This window comes from Triturus cristatus, chromosome 3_2 (genome assembly GCF_964204655.1).
Source record: "Triturus cristatus chromosome 3_2, aTriCri1.1, whole genome shotgun sequence".
Taxonomy (NCBI): Eukaryota; Metazoa; Chordata; class Amphibia; order Caudata; family Salamandridae; genus Triturus; species Triturus cristatus.
This window is the reverse complement of record NC_140584.1, coordinates 792,070,807-792,097,624: the sequence shown is the minus strand read 5'-3', so window position 1 is coordinate 792,097,624 and position 26,818 is coordinate 792,070,807. Positions and strand designations below refer to the sequence as shown.

At 40.5% G+C, this 26,818-nt stretch overlaps 1 protein-coding gene across 2 annotated transcripts in view; it reads right to left on the bottom strand.

The window, feature by feature from the left end:
• ADAM23 (ADAM metallopeptidase domain 23) overlaps positions 1-26,818 on the bottom strand; it is a 731,894-nt gene that overhangs the window by 82,767 nt on the left and 622,309 nt on the right. For both annotated transcript variants that reach the window (XM_085648912.1, XM_085648913.1), the window contains exons 21-22: positions 10,349-10,454; positions 3,358-3,477 (exon numbers count right to left, since the gene is read on the bottom strand). In XM_085648912.1, the coding sequence (XP_085505038.1) occupies positions 3,358-3,477; positions 10,349-10,454 (226 nt within the window). The remainder of the gene's footprint in view (positions 1-3,357; positions 3,478-10,348; positions 10,455-26,818) is intronic.

Below are 26,818 nucleotides of genomic sequence, written 5' to 3'. Positions count from 1 at the left end.
TCATGACCCGCCTATCAATGAAACAGATACATTTCCAAATATTACAAATTATCTCACAAAAGAGATTACCTATCTCACTACCCTAACAACGTTAACAGAGATGACTAAGAACGTAGTATCACTTTGGACTGATTATATTTGCTTACCCTGCATACTGTTTGTTAATTGCATTTCACTGTTTCTATTTATTGTGAGGTCATAAGCACTGTATTAGGTGTGTGAGTCATTGTTTGCATTTTAAAGGATCCATTGCTCCTCAGCAATACCAAGTCAAAACCCTTCCCTGTCACTCCCCTTGTTGATTTCATCATTTAAAAAGTCATTAGTAGTTTACTGAGCCATAACTGGCAAATGTTTGTGTTTTTTTAGATTTTGTTTTGTAACAATAACAGGATTTTTACTGTGCTTTATTCAGTACATTTCAGAGGATTTTATAACTTAGGTTATAGGTTTCTGAGCAATACTAACTATCACTTTCCTGTAACCCATTAGAGGCTATAGAAATATTTAAACGGTGGGACAAAAAGTTCCATCATGAATTGCACTGAGCGAGGAATCAATTTGAGCCAGTATATTTGTACAATGGTGCATTAGGGAGGGTCCTAGAATTTATCAGTACAGAAGCAGCAACAGTTACTTCTGTGGCAAAATGTGCTACATGGACAACTTGCAATGTCTTTCAACTGTACCTACTTCCTATAAAGTTCGCAGAAGAGTGACTCCCAGGGGTACGTCATGTACAAACAAAGTAGCTGAACTCCCCTTTCCAGGTACAAGCAAACTCTTAGCGCACATCCTGTTGGACTCTGTAGATGAGAGAGGAGGCAAAATGTGGAATATCCACACCATAGGAAGGGGTTTCAGGAAAGAGAATGGCTGAAAATAAACTTCAGGAGACAATAACCGCTCAAATGGGACGTTACAATTTTAACAGCGATGACTAAGAATGTAGTATCACTTTGCACTGATTGTATTTGCTTAATTTGAATTTGTTGGTTAATTACATTTCACTTTTTGGTATTTATTGTGAGGTCATAAGCACCACAATGTGTGTATGAGTTATTGTTTGTATTTTAAAGGATCTGTAGCTCTTCAGCAGTTCCAAGGCAAAACCCCATTTTATAACATGGTTTCCCTGTCGCTCTCCTTGTTGATTTCGTCATTTGAGAAGTCATCAGTGATGTCATTTAACATGTCATGAATGATGTAATATATGAGATCATAAGCAGGCATGGGGACATATTATGATTAGTTTACTGAGACATAAGTGGCAAATGTTTGTGTTTTTTAGATTTAGTTTTTTAACCATAGCAATATTTTAACTTTGTTTTATTCCGTGAATTTCAGAGGTTTTTAAACATATGTTATGGTTTTCTGAGCAAAACTAACCATCACTTCACTTTAACCCATTAGAGGCTGGTGACATTTTTAAATGGTGGGGAAAAAAGTTCCATCATGACTTGCACTGAGCGAGGAATACATTTGAGCCAGTATATTTGTCTAATGGTGGATTAGGTAGGGTCCTGGAATTTATAAGTACAGCAACAGTAACAGTACCTCCTGTGGTAAGATGACAATTAAGGTTTTTATGACTCTCACACATCAGCTCTGTCAATAGACAGTTATTAGAAGTCAGATACAGTCTTCAAGTAAACATTGGAAATGGACTGCTGAAAAGGGAGCTTTAAATCTACAAAATGTAAAGGGCTGATGGCATCACACAGAGCTTCCATGTCCATCAACCTGTGAGACTAAATTCCTCCTGTACCATCAATGGGCTTTCAAAACGTAAGCCCAGACATTCACACTGGGCTACCTTTCAGAATATGGCTTCATGATCATGCTCAGTACGAGGTACAGGCAGCCAGGTGCTCTCTTTCAGCATTACATGGATGAGCCAGTTCTCTTTAGCATTGTGGAAATTGGAGTGACAGGGTCACAACACCCTAATAAAGCAGCCCCCACTAATTTAACCTTTGGATGCATGTATATATATGTATATAGGTACGTTCATACCATTTTTGGCTGCTTTCACTGTTCAAAAAGCAGTAAATTTTAAAATTCCTTTTTCATCAGGATAGGAGGATGCTAGTTCATGGATATGATATCATTACTGTGATCTATGGATTTTATCCAAAAAGAAGCCTACTCTCGACCTGATTTGATAATGACAGTCTAGTACCTCTAAATTAAGCTTTACCATTGCCTTATTTTTAATCAGCATTCTCTTCATGGAAGGTAAACAAAACTGAATATTCTTATTCCGAGTTAGGGCTCATGTTTATCTGAACTGTGGTAGCTGCTTCTTCAAAAACATATCACTTTTACATAAACATTGTTCTCTTCTTTTTCATGTAGACCATCAAACATCTCAGTATTTTATTTATGTTTTCCAATAAACTGCTCCCTGTTGAACCCCTTTGCTATGGGTGACAAGACATTCACATCCCCATAACTACCTAATGGGCATGGAGGATGTGAATGTACCAAATGTGGAAAGTCCTTTTGGTGCTCACACCAGAAGGATTTTCTATTCCTAGAGAAACCTCCAGCAGTGTGGGTGGAGTTTCTTTCGGAGCCTAACACAACTTTTTTTTTTCAATCAGTGTGACAATCAGCATGCCATGAGCTCTGATGTCACACTGATTGAAAGTGGAAAGAGCTGGAGTATTTATGTTCAAGCTGCTTTCACTATGATTGGTGGAATGGGGGACATATCTGAGCTACCGAGCAATGGTCAGGAGAGGTACCATTGAAAAGGGGAGAATATCCCTACTGTAATGATACCTGTCACCAGTGCATCCCTGCTTGGGGATCACCACGGGAGAGTGACCTTAAGCAAGGTCCTACCCACTAGACATCAGGGATGACTCTTGGGGAGAATGGTGTCACAGGCATTTTTAGTTAACCCCCCCAACCCCAATTAGCACATATTCAGTCTTTCATCTCCAGACTTCTGATCTGGAGGATGATTGGGGGATTATCCCCAATCTGCCACCCCTAGAGGGGACAGAAAGCCTAAAGCGCACGGATCATTTTTAAAAGAAAAAGAATGGGGTGTCAGCTGCTTGTCCTGGGATCGGGCTGTACACCTACCCATTAAGGCACTGAGACGTTTTATGTCCTTCTGTGAGGCATACTGGTATCATACCCCCAATCTGCCCTCACCAGTGGGCCAGAGAGGCCACCAGACACCAAGTTGGGGTAGAGGGCTGCTCGGCCAGGCATCAGCCATACTCCCACCCCTAAAGGCCCCAACAGTCTGCTGTCCCCTGAGCAGCAGATTGGAGAGGTGTAATATATGATTTACATCAATGAAACAGAGATTGCATTGTGTATTTTAAAATATTGCCATACCTGCAGTCTACCACCCGTCCTTGATGCTTAAAAGATGTGGGTATTATGTCCCCCTGAATCTGTCCAATCCGTGGAATTCTGGTGACATTTGTACAGAGCAAAAATCCACAGAATACATCACTGTGGGATAGAAAAATTGAATTAAAACATAGGCTCTTAAACATAAATAACAGTTCTACAAATAAAACAGTTATTACATATTGAAATGGAATTTTGAAATGAAATTGTGCTTACAGCGTCAACTATGTTTTTAGATTCTATTCTCTTTTCTTTCTTTCTTTTTTAATATTCTCTCTTCCTGCACTCTGTACTTGTTCTGCTACACTGCACACCCTAAAAAGCTACTCCGGTCACCTCTATTCAATGGTAAGCGTGAACAGAGAGCAGCTGGCGGTGCGTGCAGGTAAGAACGTCCCTCGAAATACCCCCACAAGGCCCCACTGCTGCACGCACCGCGGCTAACAAAGAGCCAGTCATCAGGGTGCACTCATTGCGATTTGGGTATCCTCTCATTGATTTTTTGGTAGCTTGAATGAGCACACAGACTGCTCTTTAGAGATGTGTGTGAGAGGTAATAGTACCACAAACAACAATAATAAAGAAATAGAGAATGTTGAGGTTCAGTACGTATTAAACGAGTAAAAATGCAATATACACCACTATCTAGAAAAGTACAACTTAAAAGATATATTGTTCAAGTGTTGCCATAAGGCAAAAAAAACATTTATATGAAACTAAATCCAGGAAAGTGACATTTCCAAAGTTTGTTTGGTTATAAGTAGGACCTGCAGACCTCCAGCAAAAACATGAATTCATGTGTAGGTATGGATGTAAAGACAGAGGTCAGTTAAAGATTTTACCTTTACACTTTTTCTTAATGATGGAGCAAATATCAGTTTAGTGAGATGAGCCTGGTTTTCTGATACCAGAGTCTACAAGGGACGTGGTGGGATTGTTATGCCTTGGACCACCATGCAAGAACGTCCATGGTAGAAAAAGTCGCATATGTCCCCATTCCATAAGAAGTTTTCTCAGGGACAATTCATTTTCGGGGCGGGGGTGTTTCTAGAATACATAATAAGAATACCACTTCCATTGTGTGGGGCAGGCCATTTTACTGCTTTATGTAATGAGCACCAACCATTTTAGAAACAATTTGCCAGAAGCATCCCCACTGAGTTGGCAGAAATCTATAGACTGGGTGGGTAGTCCTCTAGTAAGTGTAAAGGGAGGTCCTCTGGTAACCTAGCCAGCTGATAGGTCACCCTCTAATCTTGAAGCGAAGTCCTGTGCCTAGAGTCATTTCCAAGACATTGAATCAAGAATGGTGAGTGGAAGAGGAGATGACCTTATAAACCAGAAAGCTGATATGTCATCCTCTAATCTTTAAGTGAAGGCATGTGCCTATAGTACCTTCCATGACATCATATGTGCTGAGCAGGACCTCTGGATGAAGATAAGAAACTTGAAAACTAAAGTTTATATCCAAGAACACCAGATACATAGTACAAAGTCAAAGGATACCATTGGAGACTTCTTTGGTTGTGTTCATATTTTGTCTCCATTTTGCCACTTTCAATTGTCCTGCTCCATGTTCTTAGAATAGGGCTAGGCATTTCAGCCTGGGCAGTTTGGGGGTTTTCCAGATAGGTACCAATAGTTCCTACCAGCCTTCCCTTGGATCTCTGCAAAAGTAATGCTTTGCTGCAGTGGTTAAGTTACTACTCAGTAGAACTTAGATGGTAGAGTTGTACTACATATTTATTATTCAGGAATTCTTCAGGAATTGGTGCAATATATCAGTGACCTTGACTGTGCAAGTGCTCTAAATGTTTTTTTCCAGCCTCCACAAGAGTAGACATTCAGGGGCTATTATGTGTAGATTGCATATTCCGGTTTCCAGGACTAGAAAGTTATAAGGCAGTCAGTTCAAGACTTGGGGTGCATAGCATTGGTCTTTTATATCACCCACCCGTTCATCACTGTTGTACAATCTCATCAAAAGCCTCTGAGATTTGAATTCAATATGCTCTCACACCGTATTTGCTCTCCACCCATGATGTCAGAGTTTTCATTCTGATAGCTTCTTCTCTCTTGTATCAAGCTAAATTGCGATCGCAAATGCTGAAATTCACAGAATTTCAGCGTTTGCGATCGCAATTTAGCTGTGCAATGCAGGAAAGAAAAACCGACTCGCAAAATAAGGAATCGCAAAATATGCGATTCCCTATTTTGCGCATGCATTTTGTGAATTGCAATTTGTGATTCCCTAAATGATATTCTAGTAGCCATTGCAAATTGCGATATTGCTGTAAGGAATCGCAAATTACCACCAACTTCAAGTCGGTGGTAGTTTGCGATTTCCTCGAAAAAAGCACTTTTTTGCTTTTTTCAAAGTGCCATGTGGCACACATACATGCACCTAGGGCATGTATGTGCGCCACATGTGCACACATGCACATTTTCAGGGGTGCAACAGGGTGTCCTTTTGGAACCCTTGACCCTTGTCAAGTAACTATTGGGTACGCGCATGCAATTCCCAATCATTCCTCTGGGTCTCCTGGCACATAGGAATGAATGGGAAGGGATTTCTTAATTACGAAACGCAATCTGCGATTCGCAATTAAGGAATATGTAGGAATTGCAATAATTACTGCTATTTCTATCTACATACCATTTTGCGAGTCTCTAATAGCGATTCGCTAAAAATCACTATTAAGGACTCGCAAACTGCTACAATGATACATCTGCCCCTTAGTCCCTTTTGTTCCTTAGGTGCCATAAAGACTTTTAGCCATCTCTCAGGGAAACTGTCAGGAACCACCAACATTTAGTGACACCAGAGAGTTCCAAGAATTCAAGGAAGCAGCTCAGTAGTAGTTCATATCTCATGCAATGGAAGCCCAATGATCTAAGATCCTCTAACCTTAATCATCCTCTCTGTTGGGGAGCAGGAAGTCAGAAGACCTTCACTAGGGTGTATCTGTATTTATAATTAGGCTTCTACTAAAGACACTGGCCTCAGATTTTGTATATTTAGCTTGTGACTGGAGAAAATATGAAACCTTTTATGGGATATTCAGACCAAACAACTAAATAAAAGCCAGAATAACAGCAGTGTGTTCCTATTGTTTTTGCCCCTGATGTACAGATCAAGGCTACAAAGCATGTGCTAACATAATGCCCCGATTTGCTTTCAAGATTATCACTAATGCTATGATTTGCATGGCAAAGTCAAATTACCACCAGGTATCTTTTGTATTAGCTGACCATGTAAACATAGAAGTCACAGCAAATTGTGCATCGCGCTTAAAAGACAATATTGTAAAAGATTACAGATCCAAATAGCATTTATGGATAATTGTCACTAGCACATGGGTCTTTTTAGACTCTTTGATATTTCCAGTTGATATATGCTAATTGTAATTGGGAGTTTTGTTACAAAATCCATAATGCTTCCAAAAATGATAATTTCTTGCATTCAGTTTTAAGAGGATATACGGTATTGTCAGCATTATTTTCTAAAAGGCTAGCTCTGAGTCAGTAAATGTATCACACTCTCAAAGTCTGATGCAGGCATTGGTGGCAGTGTGGGAAGTTTCCCTGGCCTTTATAATAACCAGTAGAGATGTGTCCACACAGTGATCACACAGGCAGTCAATTTGTAGTTAAGTACTTATCATAAAATAACACCTCACACTAAATGCTAAATGGTAAGCCACAGAGATAGATGCAATCTTTGTATCTTGTTCATTGAATGTGATGGTTACCTACCAAGATAGAATATAACTTTGTCAAACAGCAACGGTCAATCTGCAAGTGACTCTTAGTTTCTGTTTATAGAGTATATATACATAAGTTCACAAAAGAGTGTTGTTTAAATTCACTATTTCCAGACAACTGTCACTTTCTTCTGTTAAAAGAGTCCCTTATCTCTGATTAAGGGCCCAATTACTACTACGTAGTCATGGTGGCGGTTCGCGTACCTCTGCACTGGCAGTCCGACTGCCGTATTACAAGTGTGGCGGTGGGACCATCACAGGACCGCTGCAACTGCTAGGGATCCGTGATTCTGCGGCAGTGGTCAAAGGCCACAATATGCTGGCAGTGCCGCTGTGGCACCGCCAAGCATATTACGAGTATCCTCAATGCAACCCTTTTCATGGTGGTGAGCGTGCCTTGAAAAGGGTGGCTATTAGGAAACTAAGTGGGCCGAGGGTGCAAGCAGGGGGGCACATAGTGTGCCCTCCTGTCTGTATGCATCCCCTGTTCCAACACGGCATGAACTGCACAGTCCATGCCATGTAGGAATGTGCTTTGGTGCTCCCACATCGCTGCCTTTCTAAGGTTTCACATATGAGCCTTAGTAGGTAGTGCCGTGGGACTGCCAAAGCAGGACTGTCCGACTTGGATTCCATTCAGAATCTGGTAGGTGGTCTGACTACAGGTTTGGCGGTGTGGCAGCAGGGCTCTGGTATGGCAGCCCACTGCAACACCACCAAACTCAGGCCCTAAATCTTCGACATCACCTACCTTAAAAGTGCTTGTAGATAAAATTACAACTCTTAATTATTTCACGAACGAATCAAATATTAGTGTAAACAATAATGAGGACAAATGGTCTATAATATGAAAAATAGGAAGAAGTTGAATGAAGAATAATTTGAGATCAAGAAACACTAAACTAGAGACAGAAATTAAAGAACTTAAACTTCATGCAGAACATTTTGAAAATAGAACCTGTGTAATAATTTAGGGTTTTATGAAGTTGTAGATCAATGGGAAGGATGTGACATGATTTCACCTCTTAAATATTTTTGACCAAGTTTTTAGAAAACCCAGAGTTAGTGAACCTTAATATTCAAAGAGCTTGTAGACTTGGCAAGAGATCTCTTAATGCAGATGTTGCTTTATGTTAATTGTCTTGTTTTTGGAATCTACAAACCTCAAGAAGATAACTGGAGTAATTGAAGGAAAAAAAAAACAATTTACCGGGAACATAATTTTTATTTCTCAAGATGAAGCTAAGGTTACTGAAGCATGAGGGAAATAATCTTTCGATACGTGACCCACTTAAAAAGGTTTCAATAAAATATAATGTCATATTCATCCATGTTCAAGTTCCTAGTTTAAAAGTAAGATGGAACCCTTTGTTTTTATCATGGAGAGGCAGGTTAGACACTTAAACAATGCATGTTTTAATAATCTTATAGTCCTTCTCTGTGTTACCTATGAATATTCCAAAAATGTTTTTTTACCAATACGCATGTATTATTATCTACATTTGTGTGGAATTGAAAGTAGTCTAAGATTTCTATCTATAGATTGAAATTGCTAAATCAAACTGGGTGAATTAGATTTCCTGATATTTTGTTATACCATACATTTTTTTTCTTTAAAATAAGTTGCTTTCTGATTATTAGATTCAGAGTTTGATACCTTGCCTACTTGGGTACATTTGGAAAGAGCGTTGATTTGTCATTCTCTTTTATGAGTTTTAATCTATGTTTTTGAAATTGATTACAAATTCCTTACCAATTCTATAAAACATGTGCATCATTTTAAATACCATAATCTCTACTGATTGTTCAAAAAGAGATTCATTTTTGACTTGCTGATTTAGTATAATGAGGATGCTAAAACTAATAACAGATTTCTTTTGGAGAATGTCGACAGGTGAAAGTTGCAACCTAAATGAATCATTTTCTTTGAAATAGTTTAACTTTTAACTTGGTTTACAAGACAGTTCCATAGCTATTTTTGTCCTTATTGATTCACTATTAGGATTGTAACAAGTCTATCTCAAAATATTGCTGTGACATGTGCCTCTAAAATGTATATTAGTCTTGATCCTATACTTATACTTAAAATAAATTAAAAACAGAAATGAACTGGGAATTAGAAGTAACTATTTCTTGGTCAATAGACATGTGGAATAATATTTGGAAGAAGGGCCTCACTTTGTACAGATCTACTGGCATCACAAACACTCTTTATTTTTTCCTGATTAGAAGTTACTTTTTTGATGCACACTTTTCGTGCTATCTCATCTGATACTTATTGGCAAGATACATTTTATACAAATACTTTTTATTTATTCTTCAATTGTAAACTTGTGAATTTATTGTGGATCTCAATTTAGAATAATGATTAAAATATTCTAAATATTAAAGTTAATTTTGATTTTTATCCATTTTATTGAGAGGGCTTATTAGTGATTAACATTCCCTTCCCGCTAATGGGAAATTTCTTTCTTAATATTGCAATTCAACAATTACCTTGAATTGGAAAGATAATTAAAAACTATAATTTTCTATGTGGTGGAATGGAATTTTTGACAACATTTTAATCCTCCATAATTTTGCAAATGTGTTGCTACTTTCTTTTATTATTTAATAGCAGTATTTTAAAATGGTTAATTGCTGCAAGATCATTCTTGGCTATCTAATGCATTATTGAAATAAAATATAAACACTCTTCCAATAATTTTATATTTTATTTGTAAATTGCAATTCATTTGACATTTTAATTGTATTTCCTTGTTAGACTTTAAAACATTTCATAACAATTTGCATTGTTGCGGCAAATAAAGCTTAGAAATACGGGGCAGTAATTGCCTCTTTTTATTTCAAAGATCGGGTGTTAGAAACTCAGAGATATGTTGAGTTAATATATGGACTAAAGGTGCCAACAGCATGCACAGATGCCTACTGGGCTAGTGAAGAAGTTAGCATAATGATATGTCCCATGGATTGGGCAATCTTTAAGCCATTATCTTAATTAAAACCTATTTGTTAACTCAAATATCTGAAGGACTGTGTGTTTCTACCCTCCCTTGAGGAATAAGTAACTTGGGATGTTGCTGAGTGTTCCTGGTATTTGTATTAATTCACTCTGTAAGTCTGAGGCTTTCAATGATATATAATTGATGGATGAATGCAAATTTATGATAATTTGTTTTGTGATGGGAAGCATTTAAACATCAACTTACTGTTTGTTGCATTGGACCCATCGATCCCCTTCCTTTCCACAGTTTCCCTTTTCTGTTCCTTCTGTATTAAGCTTCTCATAGCAGAATTTCTCAGAACCAGCAGCTTCTAAAAGAAAAAGAAAAATATAACTTATTTTTCTTCTTAAAACATATTAAAATACAATGTAATAGGTATGTAAATTCCGTAACATAGTTTCCGAACCATATGTGGCACTGGCACATTTTCAGAATATTGTCAGACCTAAATATTGTGTCCTAAATATTGTGTACACTATAAGAAAAGAAAAAGGTACCCCCTGTGTACTTTTGGGTCATAGAGGAGGGGGAAAAAATAAAATAGTAAACAATACCTCTAAACTAACCCTCTTAATTTAATTACAGGCTGTGATACTTTTGTTACCATATGTGCTTGTCAGTAAATGCTATCTTTCAAAATGGCTACTACGTTTAGAGCCTTGTAGTCTATTTTCTCTTTCAGCTATGGCATCTTAAAATACAACAGAAAGTGTGAGGCCACAACAGTGAAAGCACACAGCTTGACCTCAGCTGCGACTGTGGTTAGGACAATCTGTGCTTGACTTCCTTCTTTTGCTCTTCTATGAAGAAAATAAGTAACATATGCATCACAAAAGAGTGACGCATATAATGGTGCCCCAATAAGCATGCATTGCCTCAGCAACAATAGACCAATGTAATATTGCATAAGTGTGCCACACTGGTAATTATCTTTTCATGCTCAAGGTTTTATGTAGGATTCTATTGGGAAAGAGCTTTGGATCATTGTTTAGAATGCATTTTATCTGTAACATACAACATTTTTTAGGTCAGGCGTTATTCAAGACTTATTTATAAAAATGATATGTATAATGTACTTACTTATATACGGTTTCAGGTAGTCATCTTTGTCCATTGGTCTGATTTTGTGTCATTCACATTTTAACTCAACCCACTACAACATATAACATGGGGCAATGGGCTATCCTACTTCACTGTCTAACTTCACTGTGAGCGGTGGTGTTCTGCTCTCTCACAAGAAGCACATCTACACTCAATGTAGTTCCCTTCAAAGCTAGGAATACTAACGCAATATGACTCTTTGAGACTAATAATGCATTTCTACTCTTAGCCAATTTTTTGTTTTTGCAGGTTCCAAAACCATGACAAAATAAAACAAGCATTGACAACATCAAAAGGCAGACAGCCTATGCCAGACGTCTAGGCTTGTCATTTTGGGATTGGACATACCAGATTGAAGGCACACAAAGGCAGTTTGCCTCATTATTTTTTGCTGGCAATTAACAGAAGAAATGGATAGTACAATGAGCAATATTGTCAGAATGTTGTGCTTGCTACTTAGATGGTTAAATGCGGTGCTTAATTTAGGGAAAGAGTCGGGACACCGCGGTCTCAGCCACGTGTTTTCCAACATCGCAAGCGTAACCACGCTTGCTTTAACCAAGCACATGCTTTAACCATGCATATGTGTGGTCAAAGCAGTGCGCGGTCAAAGACCTGACCAGAAAGAGAGTCAGAAGACGCAGTGAGGTAAATGGGGCTGTGCTGGGAGTGGTGTGGTGGATTTTGGGGCTGTACTGGGGTGAAGGGGTAGTTTTCTGGGCTGTGCTTGTGTGGCAGTTTTATGGGCTGTGCTGGGGGCAGAGGGGTAGTTTTGGGGGCTGTGCTGTGGGCACAGGGTACTTTTTAGGGCTGGGGGACCTCACAAGGAAGAGAGGGGAGGATGCGGTGAGGTAAGTGGGGCTGTGCTGGGGTCGTTTTCAGGGATGTGGGCTGGGGGTAGTTTTCAGGTCTGCTGTAGTTTTCAGTGCTGGGAAAGAGTCAGTGAAGTTTTAAGGGCTGGGGGGTCGGGGTAGTTTTCAGGGCTGGGGGGGTTGTCAGGGTAGTTTTCAGTGCTGGGGTGGTCTCCCGGTAGTTTTCAGGGCTGGGGGATTAGGGTTGTTTTAAGGGCTTAGGGGAGGGCAAAGTAGTTTTTAAGCCTCGGGGTTGGGGTAGTTTTTTAAATTAGGGGTTAAGGCATTATGCCTAAGGGCAGTGGACGGTACAGTGAGGGGGTGGGGTTGGGTAGTGTATGTCAAGGGACAGTATTTTAGGGCTTGGGGAGGTGAATTAGTAGTTGGGGTATTTTTTAGGGCTTAGGGGAGGGTGGTGCAGTGTTTAGGGCTCAGTGGGGGGTCTGGTAGTTTTTTTTAATTAGGAGTTCGCGTTTTAGGCCTAAGGGAAATGGATGGGGTTGGGGTGGTGTTAGGGATAGCGGCAGGTTGGGTAGGGGTAGTATATGTAAGGGTAAGGGACAGAGAAGGGGTGTGAGGGAGACGGGGTAGTGTATGTTAAGGGGATGACAGGGGGTTTGTAGACTAGGGCAGAGGTAGTACCCGCAGCCCAAATGTTTTTTATTTTAACTTTGGGACTGTCCCTCTGGGTCCCCCACAAATGCCTCGGGGATCAGGGTGTCCCTAAACTGCCCCTGGTTTCCCTTTTTAAAAAACCTTTTTCTAAGTTGCAACCAGCAAATCAGATCACTTGGCACCAGCACTGGTACCAAAGTACAGAAATGGCCAATGGGAGAAAAGGATCCCTCGGAAAATCATGAGGCTCCATTTTTAAATTTTTGATAATGCAGCAATTTTTTCATTATGCAGGACTCCCACGGGACCAAATAGCCAGATATACCTAACTTTTTAACTCCTTCATGCCTAACCCGAGTCCAGCTTTAAACACTAGTTTCTCAAAAACGTCTGAACTGATATAAAGAAAATTACAAAATGCTTGCTTTTGAGGGAAAGTTTTAATTTAAAGCCAAATTTGTTGTAATTCTGTTCAGCCTTATTGTCTGTATTAGAGATCAAAGTTTTTGATGCAAATTAACATGGGAAATCAGTGTTTTCGGACCTCTCTCCCTCCATTTGTCTTGGCCTCTATATGACGGATCAGCACAAAACTTTCTATGAAAGAGGCAAAGTTATTGGCAAAACAAAAGATACTTCCCCTATGAAAACTTTGATATACCTATAACTACACAGTGGCGATTGCCATTGTGATACATTTATATTGTTTGCATGACTCTCTTTCGAGGTTGATAATGTTGACTTATAATAATATTGCATCTACTACATTAATCTAACTTCTAAATTGCAGGGTAAGTAATTACTGTGTGATGTAGTTGATAGGTTTATGTAGTGTATACAGTATTGTTATTTGAAATATAATGAGATTATACCTCCTCATCTCACATCACCTAGCCACTGTTGCTTGATCAGTATCCAGGAAAAAAGAAGTGTGGTCCCCTCTAAACTTGCTGTTTGGACACTTATTTGCTCAGTCCAAGATAATCTTCTTGACTTTGTAAATGCCATGCTTAATTAGAAGTGCTTGGAGTGGGGAGTAAACACGAAGGGCCCCATCAGCATGCATAGGGGCCATTTCATGGTTCTATAAAAGTTCACTAACAGGGGAAATTATATATTACTCAAGTTCAGAGATGTCAGGATGCTCCTGATTAGTAACTTGTCCCTTCTCAAGCACTTCTACTCATCTATTAAGCTTGTCTGTGAGTCATCTCTGCTACATTTCCATGAATTACATCTCATTCTAATAATGAGACAGTTCTGCTGGTGTCATCCCTAGCCTTTCCAGCCTAATCACCACCACGTGGACATGCTTGCCAATATTATATATAGAACATGCCTGTATGTCGCTCTTAAATCACAAGATCTTCCTTATTTCTTGCTTAGTCTCAGAAAACATCACACAAATGTAATCTCCAATCACAGGCTGGCTTTGAACATGAATTCAGACCACCCTATCTGAATTATCTGTGGGGATTCCCTAGGCAGGACGGTCTCATTGCCAGCCACGAGGGAGGTCTAAGAGGCCTGGAACATAGCCATAAAGTTTCTGTTTTGATTTTGATGTTGACATACATTGGAAGTTAGTGGATATCTGTTAGAAATAGGGGTCTCTAGTTGGCCAGGGTATGCACCTCCCCCAAGTAGGGACCCTTACTTTAGCCAGGTAGAGAGATAACACACTTTAGATAACCCAACCCCTGCTCACCCCCTTGGTAGGTTGTCACGAGCAGACAGGCGTATACCAAAGGCAATATGTAAAGCCTTTGCACCCAAACATACAGTAACGCAGTGAAAACATCACAGAAGAGGCACCACACCAGTTTAGAAAAATAAATAATATTTACCTAATCTTTCACAAGGCCAAAACAGCAGTTCTCCAACATACACAAAATAAACAAAAAAGAAAGGAATGCCAGTAGCCAAAAGGGGTCCGGTATTGACAACAATCAGTTCTGGGGGAAGGCGGTACTCACAAATGGACCAGTGCGGCTGACAGGGCTGGTTCCTTTGTTGTGGCCCATGCGGTCTTCTGACCATCTACAGCAGCCCCACACCTCCTGGGACTGCCTCCCTTCAGGAAAGCTATGGGAATTCTCTCCTCCCATCTTCTCCGAGTTTTCGCTGGTTCTGTACCCGCAGGGTGGTTTACATGGCCAGAGGCAGGACTCTGGTCTCGATCTCCTTGAGGCCGGTCCAACTTGCTCTCTGCACTAGGGATCTCCCCTCAGAGCCACTGGGCTGGTCACACCGCTGTTGTCCCTCATGGCAGTCTTGGTCATCCTTTCGATGGGCTGTGCAATTTTTCTGCAACTTCCAGTGGTGAGGCAGTGCTTTCACTCAGCTACAGTTGGAGTACGCTCATGTCTGCTTCTGCAGTCACAAGGCAATGTGGCGGGAGGCTCAGGAATCCCCTTTGCACTGGTGGTGCTGACAAGCAGAATTCTTCCCTCGTCCTCAATTAGAGCCCACGTCTGGGGTCACCAGGCAATGGGGGAGACTCTGGAATCTCCTGGGCACTCACCCTCAATTACAGCACATGCTGGTATAGTGCCGTCCATCAATTGTTTGTTGTAACGCTTTTCGCCCTAAGTGGGATGGGTATGCCCAGACGTGGGTCCCGTGCTCACTACGCCACTGGAGTCCAGCTATCCTGGCTGATGACGGCTGATAGCCAGAAACCGGTCCTAGGATGCTTGATTCCGGTCCAGGGAAGACATGGCTTGGCAGTTCGGGCTGGACTGTTCCCATGAGGCACAGGGTCAAGACTGATTTGCATATGGCCATGTCTGAACTGGGGTGGCGTAGTGGGCAAAAGAACGATGGATTTAATCCAGATCTCTGGACTGGGGGAGAATGTCTGCATTGTCAGCATTCCGTCCATCAGTTGTTTGTTGCAACTCCACTCCCGACATGGCACATGCTAGCACAGTGCCTCTGTTCCCAACACAGTACCCGCTGGTACAGTGCCTCCCCCCCAGCATGGCATACGCTAGTACAGTGCCTCAGCTCTCAACATGGCACACACTGGCACAGTGCTCCACCCCATCAAGGCACACGCTTCGCACAGTGCCTCAGCCCCTGACACAGCACACCCAATCACAGTGCCTCAAGTGCTGGCAGTGGGAGAGCAGACTTCACACAGTGCTCGGTAAATCTTCAAGATGAGCACGGAGAATACTTTGTTGTCCGTGAGTCTTCCACAAAAGTAGGCAAGCACACACTAGCCGGTGAAGATCTTCTCAAGCAGGACACCATAGCAGGGGAAAAAGAGTCAGTCCTTTTCCTCTACCCACAGATATAGGAAACAACTATAGGCCAACTTACCCCTCACACCACCGAAAAGGTAGCACTCCTCACACAGGACTTCAGCTCTTCTTCTTGACAGGGTCCTCTTGTTTCCGGAAGTGATCTTAAGTACTGGAATTTTAGGTCCAATTACTATACCCCATTTTCTCTTTGTTCTCTCTGTGGCAACGGTCTCTGAGCTCAGTCTAAACAAGTTCTGTCCTCCATTGTCCAGCTGGACCACAGGAGGTGGAGACAGCATTGTGCAAAGGAGACATAGCCTATTCTGGTGCTAGTGAAACTCCTCCCACCCCTCTAAATGCAGACAATGTCTATTTAGCCTGGGCATGAGTTACCCAGGAAAGGCAGAACACACCTCAACTCCCCTTGTGACTATCTACAGTGAATGCACATCCCCAGCCCCTGTCACCCCTAAACCAGATGGTGAATATACAATCAGACAGAGGCACACTAAATGGTTAAACAGGAAAATGCCCATTTTCTAAAAGAGGCATTTTCAAACACAGAATAAAAAAAAAACCTTAACTATAAGATGTTATTTTATTCTGAGTTCAGAGAGCCTAAACTCTATTTATCTATCTTGTTCCAATGGAAAGTTACACTTGTTAACTTAGGGGACAGACAGCCTTTTTTATAGTGAAAAACGAAATGTACAGTATTTTACTATGATGACTTGTAAAACACACCAGTACATGTCCTACTTTTAACATACAGTGCACCTTGTCCAGGGGAGTATCTTGAGCCTACTTTAGGGGTGACGTACATGTAGGCAAAAAGAAGGTTAGGGCCTGGTAAGTGGGTGCATTTGCCAGGTCAACATGGCAGTTAAAGGCTGCATGTGCAGACACTACAGTGACAGGTCTGAGTCACATTTAAAAGGCTACTGGTGTGGGCAGCACAATCAGTGCTACTGCTGCAGGCCCACTATTAGCATTTGAGTTGCAGGCCCTGGGCACACAGAGTGCTTTTTACCAGGGACTTACCAGTAAATCAAATAGGCCAATCATGGATAACCAATCACAATCACAATTTACACACACAAAATATTGTTTTAAGTAATATTGTTTGTAAGTGTTAATTTAATTAGTATGAAATGTATTGTAGTGTGTTTGATTCTATATGTTTATTTGTGTTTTAGTAAGATAATTTATTATTTATTAAATTGTTGACATTTGCATTTTTTGTTGTATTAATATTTTAAAAAGTGTACATATTAAAGTAAATTGTATCTTGATTGTTTTAATAATATGCAAATTAATATATTACAATTTTATTTTGGTACATTTCAATGTATAATTAATTAAAATCTATATTAACTGTATTGGATGTTTTTAGGAATTTAAATATAAAAAAACACGATTTAAACTATGAAAATAATTTGAACCTTTCATAATATACATTTATTTTATAAAAATAAAATAATTAGATTTTTTTATGCACACATTTAAAATTGTATAATGTGTTTGGAAAATAAATGTACATAATATAAAAGTATTAATGTTTTGGTTTCATATTTATAGTTAAATATTAAAAATAGATTTCAATTTTTTTAAATTTCTAATTGGTTTTATATTTTACATTTTATGTTTGTTAATTTTGGATTTTTTTTATTGTTTAAAGTTTAGGAATTATAGTAAATATTTAAAAAATGTATCATTTATGTTAAGTAATACCTTTTTTATATGTTAATGTTTAATATGAATATATAGGTTTGTTGTTATGGTTAGTGTGGTTTTTAGATTACATTTTAGGTAAAAGATTGTGTGTGAGTATGGAGCATTGATTGTGTTTATATATAGGGGCCAATTACGATACGGCTCAGAAGGCTCCGACCGATGGTCGGAGCCCTACAAAATGCATCGTAATGGGCACCTCAGTTTACTTTCCGGTCGTCTAATTAAGATATAGGCGGTCAGAAAGTAAATCGGCCGGTCATTACAGCTGGCTTCTGATGGGCTCAGAGAGCCTGTCAGCCAGTCAGAATCTAGCCAGTAATCTTAAGTGCGGGCCTTTCCGCCCTTTAGATTACAATGCACGGTTTCCAACATGGTTTCCATGCCGGCCTCTCTGACATGGAAACCATGTTGGAAAGCGTGTTGGGGGCCCCCACCAGGGCCTCCTTTGGTACATGGCCTCCTGAAGGAGGCCAAGAGGGAAACTATGGTGCCCCGTACTGATCCCTGCACTTCGTGACAGGCACCTTGCACCTTGTGGCACCCGCCACGGGGTGCTGGGATGAAATGCACCTCCCATTTCACTGTGGGATCATGCATTATGGCAGGTTTACGTCTGGAATACATGCTCCCATAGTGAAATGTAGGAATGTGACCGAACAGTGTTCATTCGCTCGGTCCCAGGAACGAGTCGGTGTCGGGCAAAAGGAATTCCACCTGACATCGAAATCAGGCCCATAATGTTTAATTTCTATTACTGTGTATAAAATGTTTTAGATTGCAATGGAATTAGTACATTTCAACTCTTCAGCGTCCAACAACTTCCTAAAATTGTCACCTTCACCGTCAATATGGTAAGATTGGAGTAGGAATAGTAAATGACACCCCTTTTGTGTCAAACACCTTCCCTCAATATGGTTAGATTGCAGTTGAAGTAGTAAATTTCACCCTTTTAGTGCCCAACATCTTCCCTCAATATACTCAGATTGGAGTGGAAATAGTAAATGTCAGCCCTTTAGTGTCCAACACCTTCTCCACATTGGGATAGGTTGGAATGGGAATAGTAAATTACACCATTTTACTACCCAACACTTTCCCCAAATTGGTTTAGATTGGAGTGGAAATAGTTAATGACACCCTTCTAATCCAATACTTTCCCCAAATTGGTTTTGATTGTAGTGGGACTACTAAATGTCACCCCTTTAGTATCCAACACTGTCCCCAAATCTTTTTAGATGTAGTGAAAACAGTATTTTCTACCCCTTTAGTGTCCAACACCTTCTTCAAATTGGCATAGGTTAGAGTGGTAATAGTAAATGTTACCCTTTTAGTGTCCAGCACCTTTCCCAATATGGCTCAATTGGATTGAAAATAGTAAATGTCACTCCTTTGGAGTCCAACACTTTCCCCAAATTGGTACAGTTTGGAGTGCGAATAGTAAATGACATGTTTTTAGTGCCCAGCATTTTCCCCAAATTGGTTTAAATTGGAGTGAGAATAGTACATATCACCTCTTTAGTGCCCAACATTGTCCCCATATTGGCTTAGATCAGAGTGGGAATAGTATTTTATACCCCTTTAGTGTCCAGCATCTTCTTGTAGATTGGAGCAGGAATAATAAATATCACCCTTTTAGTGCCAAATTCCTTCCCCAGATTGGTGTAGGTTGGAGTGTGAATAGCAATTCTCAAATTAGGTTAGATTGGGGTGGAAATAGTAAATGTCACCCCTTCAGTGTACAACACTGTCCTCAAATTAGTTTAGATTGGAATGGGAATAGTAAATATTACCCCTTTGGTATCCAACACTTTCTTAAAAATGGTTTATGTTGGAGTGTGATTATTTAATTTGATAATTTTAGTCTGAAATCCTGTGTTTTAATGTTATATTTATGTAGTAGAAACAGTTTGTGGTATTTTTTAGAAGGGTTTGTATTTAGAAATATAAGAAAACATGTTAGATGTATGTTTGTAAGCAATAATATCATTGATTACATTCTTTTTATAGGATAAAGACGTCTAACACATTTTTCTCATTTTATTTATGTTTTAAAAGTTTGTTTCATGTACTATTTTACAGTTTTTAAAAATATATATTTCAACTTAAAAATAAACATTCATGAAGTTAAATAAATTAAAATCTTTTTAATTATTTATATTATTAAATACAAAGTGTAAATGATGTTTAAATACTATCTATGTTGTACAACTTCCATTTTTTATTCCATTGTTTAACACTTTTTTAACATTTCTTAAATAGTTTTATGGACCTAGTTTAAATATTTCTTGCAACATTTATTGACATGTTTTATTATGTGTAATCATTTTTTACATTTTCTCAATTTTGTTTACATATTTCTATTCATTTCTATGGGGAAATGGTCTTTTGTTTAGTTTCATTTAGTGGCTATTTTGTTTTACTGCTACCTTCTGTTTTGGTATATGTTTGTGATTTTTTTTGTGTTTTGAAGATAGTAGGGGTTTAGGGGTTAGGTCTAGAGTTAGTTATAGGGTTGTTTGTGAGTTTGCTGTATATTTAGATGAATTAATAGGAGGGGTTTCACTAGTTTATAGTATTTAGTTCTTTCATACTGTTAAAGCACCTTATTAAGAGTTTGGCGGTGCGGGATTGGAACAGCCCAGCTTACATACCGTCAAACCCATGTAGAAACCGCCCGCTAGATCAGGAGTTTTCTTCTGTCTGGCGGGCGGTTCTTTGGCATTCCCAGGGAGACCCCTTTGAAAAAGGCACCGCAATGGGAACTTCAAAGACAGTACCTGCAAAGCATGGACTGCTCCAGTCCATGCAATGCAGGTACTGGTGTGCATGCCCATAGGGGGCACATGTTGTGCCCCCCCGTGTGCATCTGCATGGCGTGAGGCACAAGAGCTCCCTCTAGGGTCCCCTTTGTAAACTCACCGCCACACTTTTCATGGCGGTCGCTCTTTCATGAAAAGTGTGGTGATGAGGAAACTCATAATATGCTTGGCCCCACCAATCATATTGTGGCCTCAGGACCACCACGCAACCACCAGGGAACAGCAGATCCCTGGCGGTAGTGTCAGATGCGGTGTTCCCAGGGTGGCCTGACTGTCCACCATCATGAGTTTGGTGGTGTGTGGACCGCTAGATTCATAATAAGCCCCTTAGTAATGTTACGTTAAGTTATGTTAAATTGTGTTATGTTACTTTTATTTTGATGATTAAGGGCCTTATTATGACTTTGGCGGTCTCGGAGTGGGGCCGCCATGCTGCTGCCTTGCTCTGAGACCGCCAAAGCCATTAAAGACCTCCTGCCAGAGTGCAACTTATTTTTACTCTGGCAGGTGGTTCTGTGGCTGCCCCACTGCACTGCCTTTAAGGAAGCGTCAAAGGTAATTCCTGCAGGACATGGACTGGCAAGTCCATGTCCTGCAGGAACTGAGGGTGCATGCACACAGGGGACACAAAAGATGCCCCTCTGCATGCACCCCACAGCGCAGAGGCAACAGGGGTCCCTGTAGGATACCTTTGTTTCCTCACACCACACTTCTCTTTGCAGTCGCACTCCCATAAAAGTGTGGCAGTGTGGAAACTCCTAATATGCCTAGCAGTGCATCAGCGGAACCACCAGCATATTAGGGTCCTCAGACCACTCCACCACCACCAGGAATCGTGGATCCCTGGCATCAGCTGCAATCCCGTGGTATTCCAGCTACCACATTCCTAATGTGACGGGGAACTCGCCACGTGTTTGTCAATCCATGGGGCTGCCAAACTCATAATAAGGGCCTAAGTGTGATGTATATGTATTTGTGAGAATCTACTGTGTTTTACGGGTGAGTCTTCTTATTTACGTTAAAGCTTTTTGTCTACATACGTGTCCTATGGGCATTGGGAGTTCCCCTTTTTGTGTTGCTGTAGGAAATCAATTTTAGTTTAAAATAAACCAATAATCTTTTACTTTGATCTCCTTCTCTTCATGTTTCATGGAGAATTTCTTTTTTTAACACTTTTATTTCGTTTTTTTAAGGTTTCTAGATATTTTGGTTTGCTTTGAGGGATCTTTATTAGATTAGTTTTATTTTTGCATTTTTGGGGTTTTTTTTGGATAATATTTTGCCAGTCTATGGTTGATTACTATTTTTGACTATGTAGATATATAGGAAGATCTGCAGCTACACAACAGTAAGTCTTATTTATTTTGTTTCTTTTGGGTGGGATATGTTATATTTTATTGTTTATTGTTTTTCAGTTAATGACTGTTAGAAATTGGTTCTCTACTTGGCAGGGGTATGTACCCTGTCCAAGTAGGGACCACAATCCTACTCAGGGTAAGTCAGATATACAACTTAAATTAACCTGTGCTCACCCTCTGATAGGTTGGCACAGAGCAGTCAGGCTCAACTTAAAAGGCAATGTGTAAAGTATTTGAGCAACGCTTGCAGCAATAACAGGGGCGTAACAAAGGCCCCTGCAGTGCGGGTGGGCCCCAGAGCTCCAGGGGGCCCCCTCAGCACAGTCCCATGACCTGAGAGCTCTGTAGAAAGTCCGGAAGAGGGCCCCTAAATGCACTTTGCAGGTGGGGCCCCCCTCGAGTTTTGTTACGCCGCTGAGCAGTAACACAGTGAAAACACAACAAAGAAACTCCACAGCCGTTTAGAAAAAAGGTACTCTTTATACTATGCAAAACCAAAACAACAAAAATCCCAAAAATATATCTTCAGTTGTGCAAAATCGAATTATGTAGGTGATTCTAGTGCTAGCAGAACACTGGCGCTCAGTTGGGTAATCGTGGTCAAGCTGGACCAAGATAAATTGGCAAAAGTTCCCAGCAAGGGTTTGACAAATACATATGCAGGATAACATAGCATATTACAAAGTCGCCATAAGGCAAAGGCTGGAGCCAGTCACTGTGATGGTTACATTTCTTATTTATATATTGTTTTATAATCTCAGCTTTCATTAACATTGAACTTTTACTTAATTTTCAGACTGATGAAATAACATATTTTACTTTTTATTTATGAAAAATGATTTGTCATGTTGGTTTAGGTTTTGTGATAGATTTTTGGGACTTTGGTAGGTTACTATTTTTTTTATAATATGCTTTTGGTTATCAATTCTAAGTAATCTACTCCTTTGTTATTTATGAAGACTTTAACTTTACATTGTAGCATGTCATACATTCTCTTGGTTTGCTCGATTCATCGTTGTTGGTAGTTTTGCTCTATTTGTAATGCTTATATAAACGCGTTTCGAGTCTCCTGACTCTTGATCACAGGCTTAAGACGGCATCACGGAACAAGAAGCAGTTCACGGAAGTATATCTCCAGATGGGACCACACAGGTGAGTTCATTTACACGCCGTGCACTATGGGATCTGTAGTGCTGCTTTAATCATTAATACCCTCCAGTGGGTTTGTTACCGCTTTGCCTCTTTTCAAAATTCAACACAACCCTCCAGTGGGCTACTGACAACACCAAGCAGTTCAATTCTTGGTCCGTTGTGACCGGATTGAGGCGGCGAAAAGTTCTGTGCCCCAGCGGCTCCGTTCCACATTTTAACGGCGGTGCTTCTTTCACGGCGGGACAGCCGTAAATATGTTTGCCATGTTGTGTCCAAAAACGGAAGAGCACTCCACTGCAGGCCACTTATTTCAAAGCTTTATTCGTTTGCAGGAGCATAGCCGCTTGAGGTTGTCAGACAATAGTGCCTAACGCGTTTCGAGTCTCCTGACTCTTGATCACAGGCTTAAGACGGCATCACGGAACAAGAAGCAGTTCACGGAAGTATATCCCCCAGATGGGACCACACAGGTGAGTTCATTTACACGCCGTGCACTATGGGATCTGTAGTGCTGCTTTAATCATTAATACCCTCCAGTGGGTTTGTTACCGCTTTGCCTCTTTTCAAAATTCAACACAACCCTCCAGTGGGCTACTGACAACACCAAGCAGTTCAATTCTTGGTCCGCTGTGACCGGATTGAGGCGGCGAAAAGTTCTGTGCCCCAGCGGCTCCGTTCCACATTTTAACGGCGGTGCTTCTTTCACGGCGGGACAGCCGTAAATATGTTTGCCATGTTGTGTCCAAAAACGAAAGAGCACTCCACTGCAGGCCACTTATTTCAAAGCTTTATTCGTTTGCAGGAGCATAGCCGCTTGAGGTTGTCAGACAATAGTGCCTAACGCGTTTCGAGTCTCCTGACTCTTGATCACAGGCTTAAGACGGCATCACGGAACAAGAAGCAGTTCACGGAAGTATATCCCCCAGATGGGACCACACAGGTGAGTTCATTTACACGCCGTGCACTATGGGATCTGTAGTGCTGCTTTAATCATTAATACCCTCCAGTGGGTTTGTTACCGCTTTGCCTCTTTTCAAAATTCAACACAACCCTCCAGTGGGCTACTGACAACACCAAGCAGTTCAATTTTTGGTCCGCTGCGACCGGATTGAGGCGGCGAAAAGTTCTGTGCCCCAGCGGCTCCGTTCCACCTTTTAACGGCGGTGCTTCTTTCACGGCGGGACAGCCGTAAATGTTTGCCATGTTGTGTCCAAAAACGAAAGAGCACTCCACTGCAGGCCACTTATTTCAAAGCTTTATTCGTTTGCAGGAGCATAGCCGCTGGAGGTTGTCAGACAATAGTGCCTAACGCGTTTTGAGTCTCCTGACTCTTGATCACAGGCTTAAGACGGCATCACGGAACAAGAAGCAGTTCACGGAAGTATATTCCCCAGATGGGACCACACAGGTGAGTTCATTTACACGCCGTGCACTATGGGATCTGTAGTGCTGATTTAATCATTAATACCCTCCAGTGGGTTTGTTACCGCTTTGCCTCTTTTCAAAATTCAACACAACCCTCCAGTGGGCTACTGACAACACCAAGCAGTTCAATTCTTGGTCCGCTGTGACCGGATTGAGGCAGCGAAAAGTTCTGTGCCCCAGCGGCTCCGTTCCACATTTTAACGGCGGTGCTTATTTCACGGCGGGACAGCCGTAAATATGTTTGCCATGTTGTGTCCAAAAACGAAAGAGCACTCCACTGCAGGCCACTTATTTCAAAGCTTTATTCGTTTGCAGGAGCATAGCCGCTTGAGGTTGTCAGACAATAGTGCCTAACGCGTTTCGAGTCTCCTGACTCTTGATCACAGGCTTAAGATGGCATCACGGAACAAGAAGCAGTTCACGGAAGTATATCCCCCAGATGGGACCACACAGGTGAGTTCATTTACACGCCGTGCACTATGGGATCTGTAGTGCTGCTTTAATCATTAATACCCTCCAGTGGGTTTGTTACCGCTTTGCCTCTTTTCAAAACAACATGGCAAACATATATATATATATATCTATATTTTGAATAACTTTGGCGCCGGTTGACGAATCCTCGCGAAATTTTCAAAACTAATGGGGCTCTCCGTTCAGCTCCTACCCTGAAAGTCTCGGGGTGATTCGTCAAGCGGGGGCCGAGAAAAAAGGGGGGTCCCAAAACGCGTTTTCCCCATGCATTTTTCCATAGGACCTTTAGACGCAGCTACAGCCCGAACGGCTGAACAGAATTGCTTGAAATTTGGCAGAGAGGTAGCCATAAGGTCAAGGAAGTGCCTTTTGCAGGTCTGGTGTAAATCTGTTCAGTATTTCCTGAGAAAATAGCATTTAAAAGCATATCAAAATCTATACGCGCGCAGGGTGCGCGCACCGTGCGAGCACCATGCGAGCACCCTAACGTGCACAAGCGTAATTCTGATTGGTGGTTACATGTTAGTCAACGTTCGAATCGGTCGAAATCAGGAAGTGTCAGCCGCCATTTTGTTTGTTTTCAGTGCGAGAGTGAAAAAGGAAGGTGGCGAACGTGAAAAGGGGGCAGGGTAGAGAGTTCCTGACCCCCTAGCCTTTGCCAGGGGGTCCCTGACAGGACCCCGAAGGCAGAATTTTTTTTTTTTCTTAAAATCGCGGGGGTGCGCGTACCGTGCGCGCACCGTGAGAACCAAAAAAAAATATATATATATATTTTTTTTTTTAAATCGCGGGGGTGCGCGCACCGTGAAAACCCCCAAAAAAATAAATAATTTTTAATACGTAGTTTATTGTAAAATAAATATATAAAAAAATAATAATACATAAATAAATTAGCATTAAAAAACCGTACAAATTCACTGAAAAAACCATAGGTTTCACACACGTTATAGTTAGGAATTAGCATTTAAAAAACCTTGCAAATTCACTGAAAAAACCATAGGTTTCACACACATTATAGTTAGGTGGATATTTCACTCGTTAAAAACCAATGAAATTCCCCCGTTATAGTTAGTTCAGATAACTATAACTTGCGCGACCGCCACTCTATCACAAGGATGATGTCATCAGTGATGTCATGAGTGATGCCACTGACCATGTCATGAGTGATGTGACGTCATGAGCAGTGGATTGCGGGCGCGCGAGTTATAGTTATCTGAACTAACTATAACAGGGGAATTTCATTGGTTTTTTACGAGTGAAATATCCACCTAACTATAACATGTGTGAAACCTATGGTTTTTTAAGTGAATTTGCAAGGTTTTTTAAATGCTAATTCCTAACTATAACGTGTGTGAAACCTATGGTTTTTTCAGTGAATATATATATGCATATATATATATATATATATATATATAGAGAGAGAGAGAGAGAGAGAGAGAGAGATATTTAGGTTTTTATCTAAATGTTTTAAATTTTTTGGGGGGTTGTATTGTTATGATTTTTGTTCTATAATTTATTGGGGTTCATGGTAAATATTTGGGTGATGTAATAGTTATATATTTAATTTAAACGTGTAACTAAACATTTTTAAGTTTATTTCAAATAATATTATATGTTAAAAGGGATTATTTTATATTTTTAAATGATAATTACATTATTTTGGTGATATTGTATTCAATATTGTGTTCATAGATATTTTTTAACCTATTATATGTTTATTTAAAGGTGACGATGCTTGATGCCTTGGCTACTTAAGATGGAAAAAACCCTCCCTGTTAATTTTTTCCCCTGACTCGGGCAGACAGTACTGTGGTGGCTGGACAGACTGGTATAAATGCCCTATTGAGAGACCAACAGACTGGAGTATACAAGACACCTACCATGGATGCGCAGCAGGGGG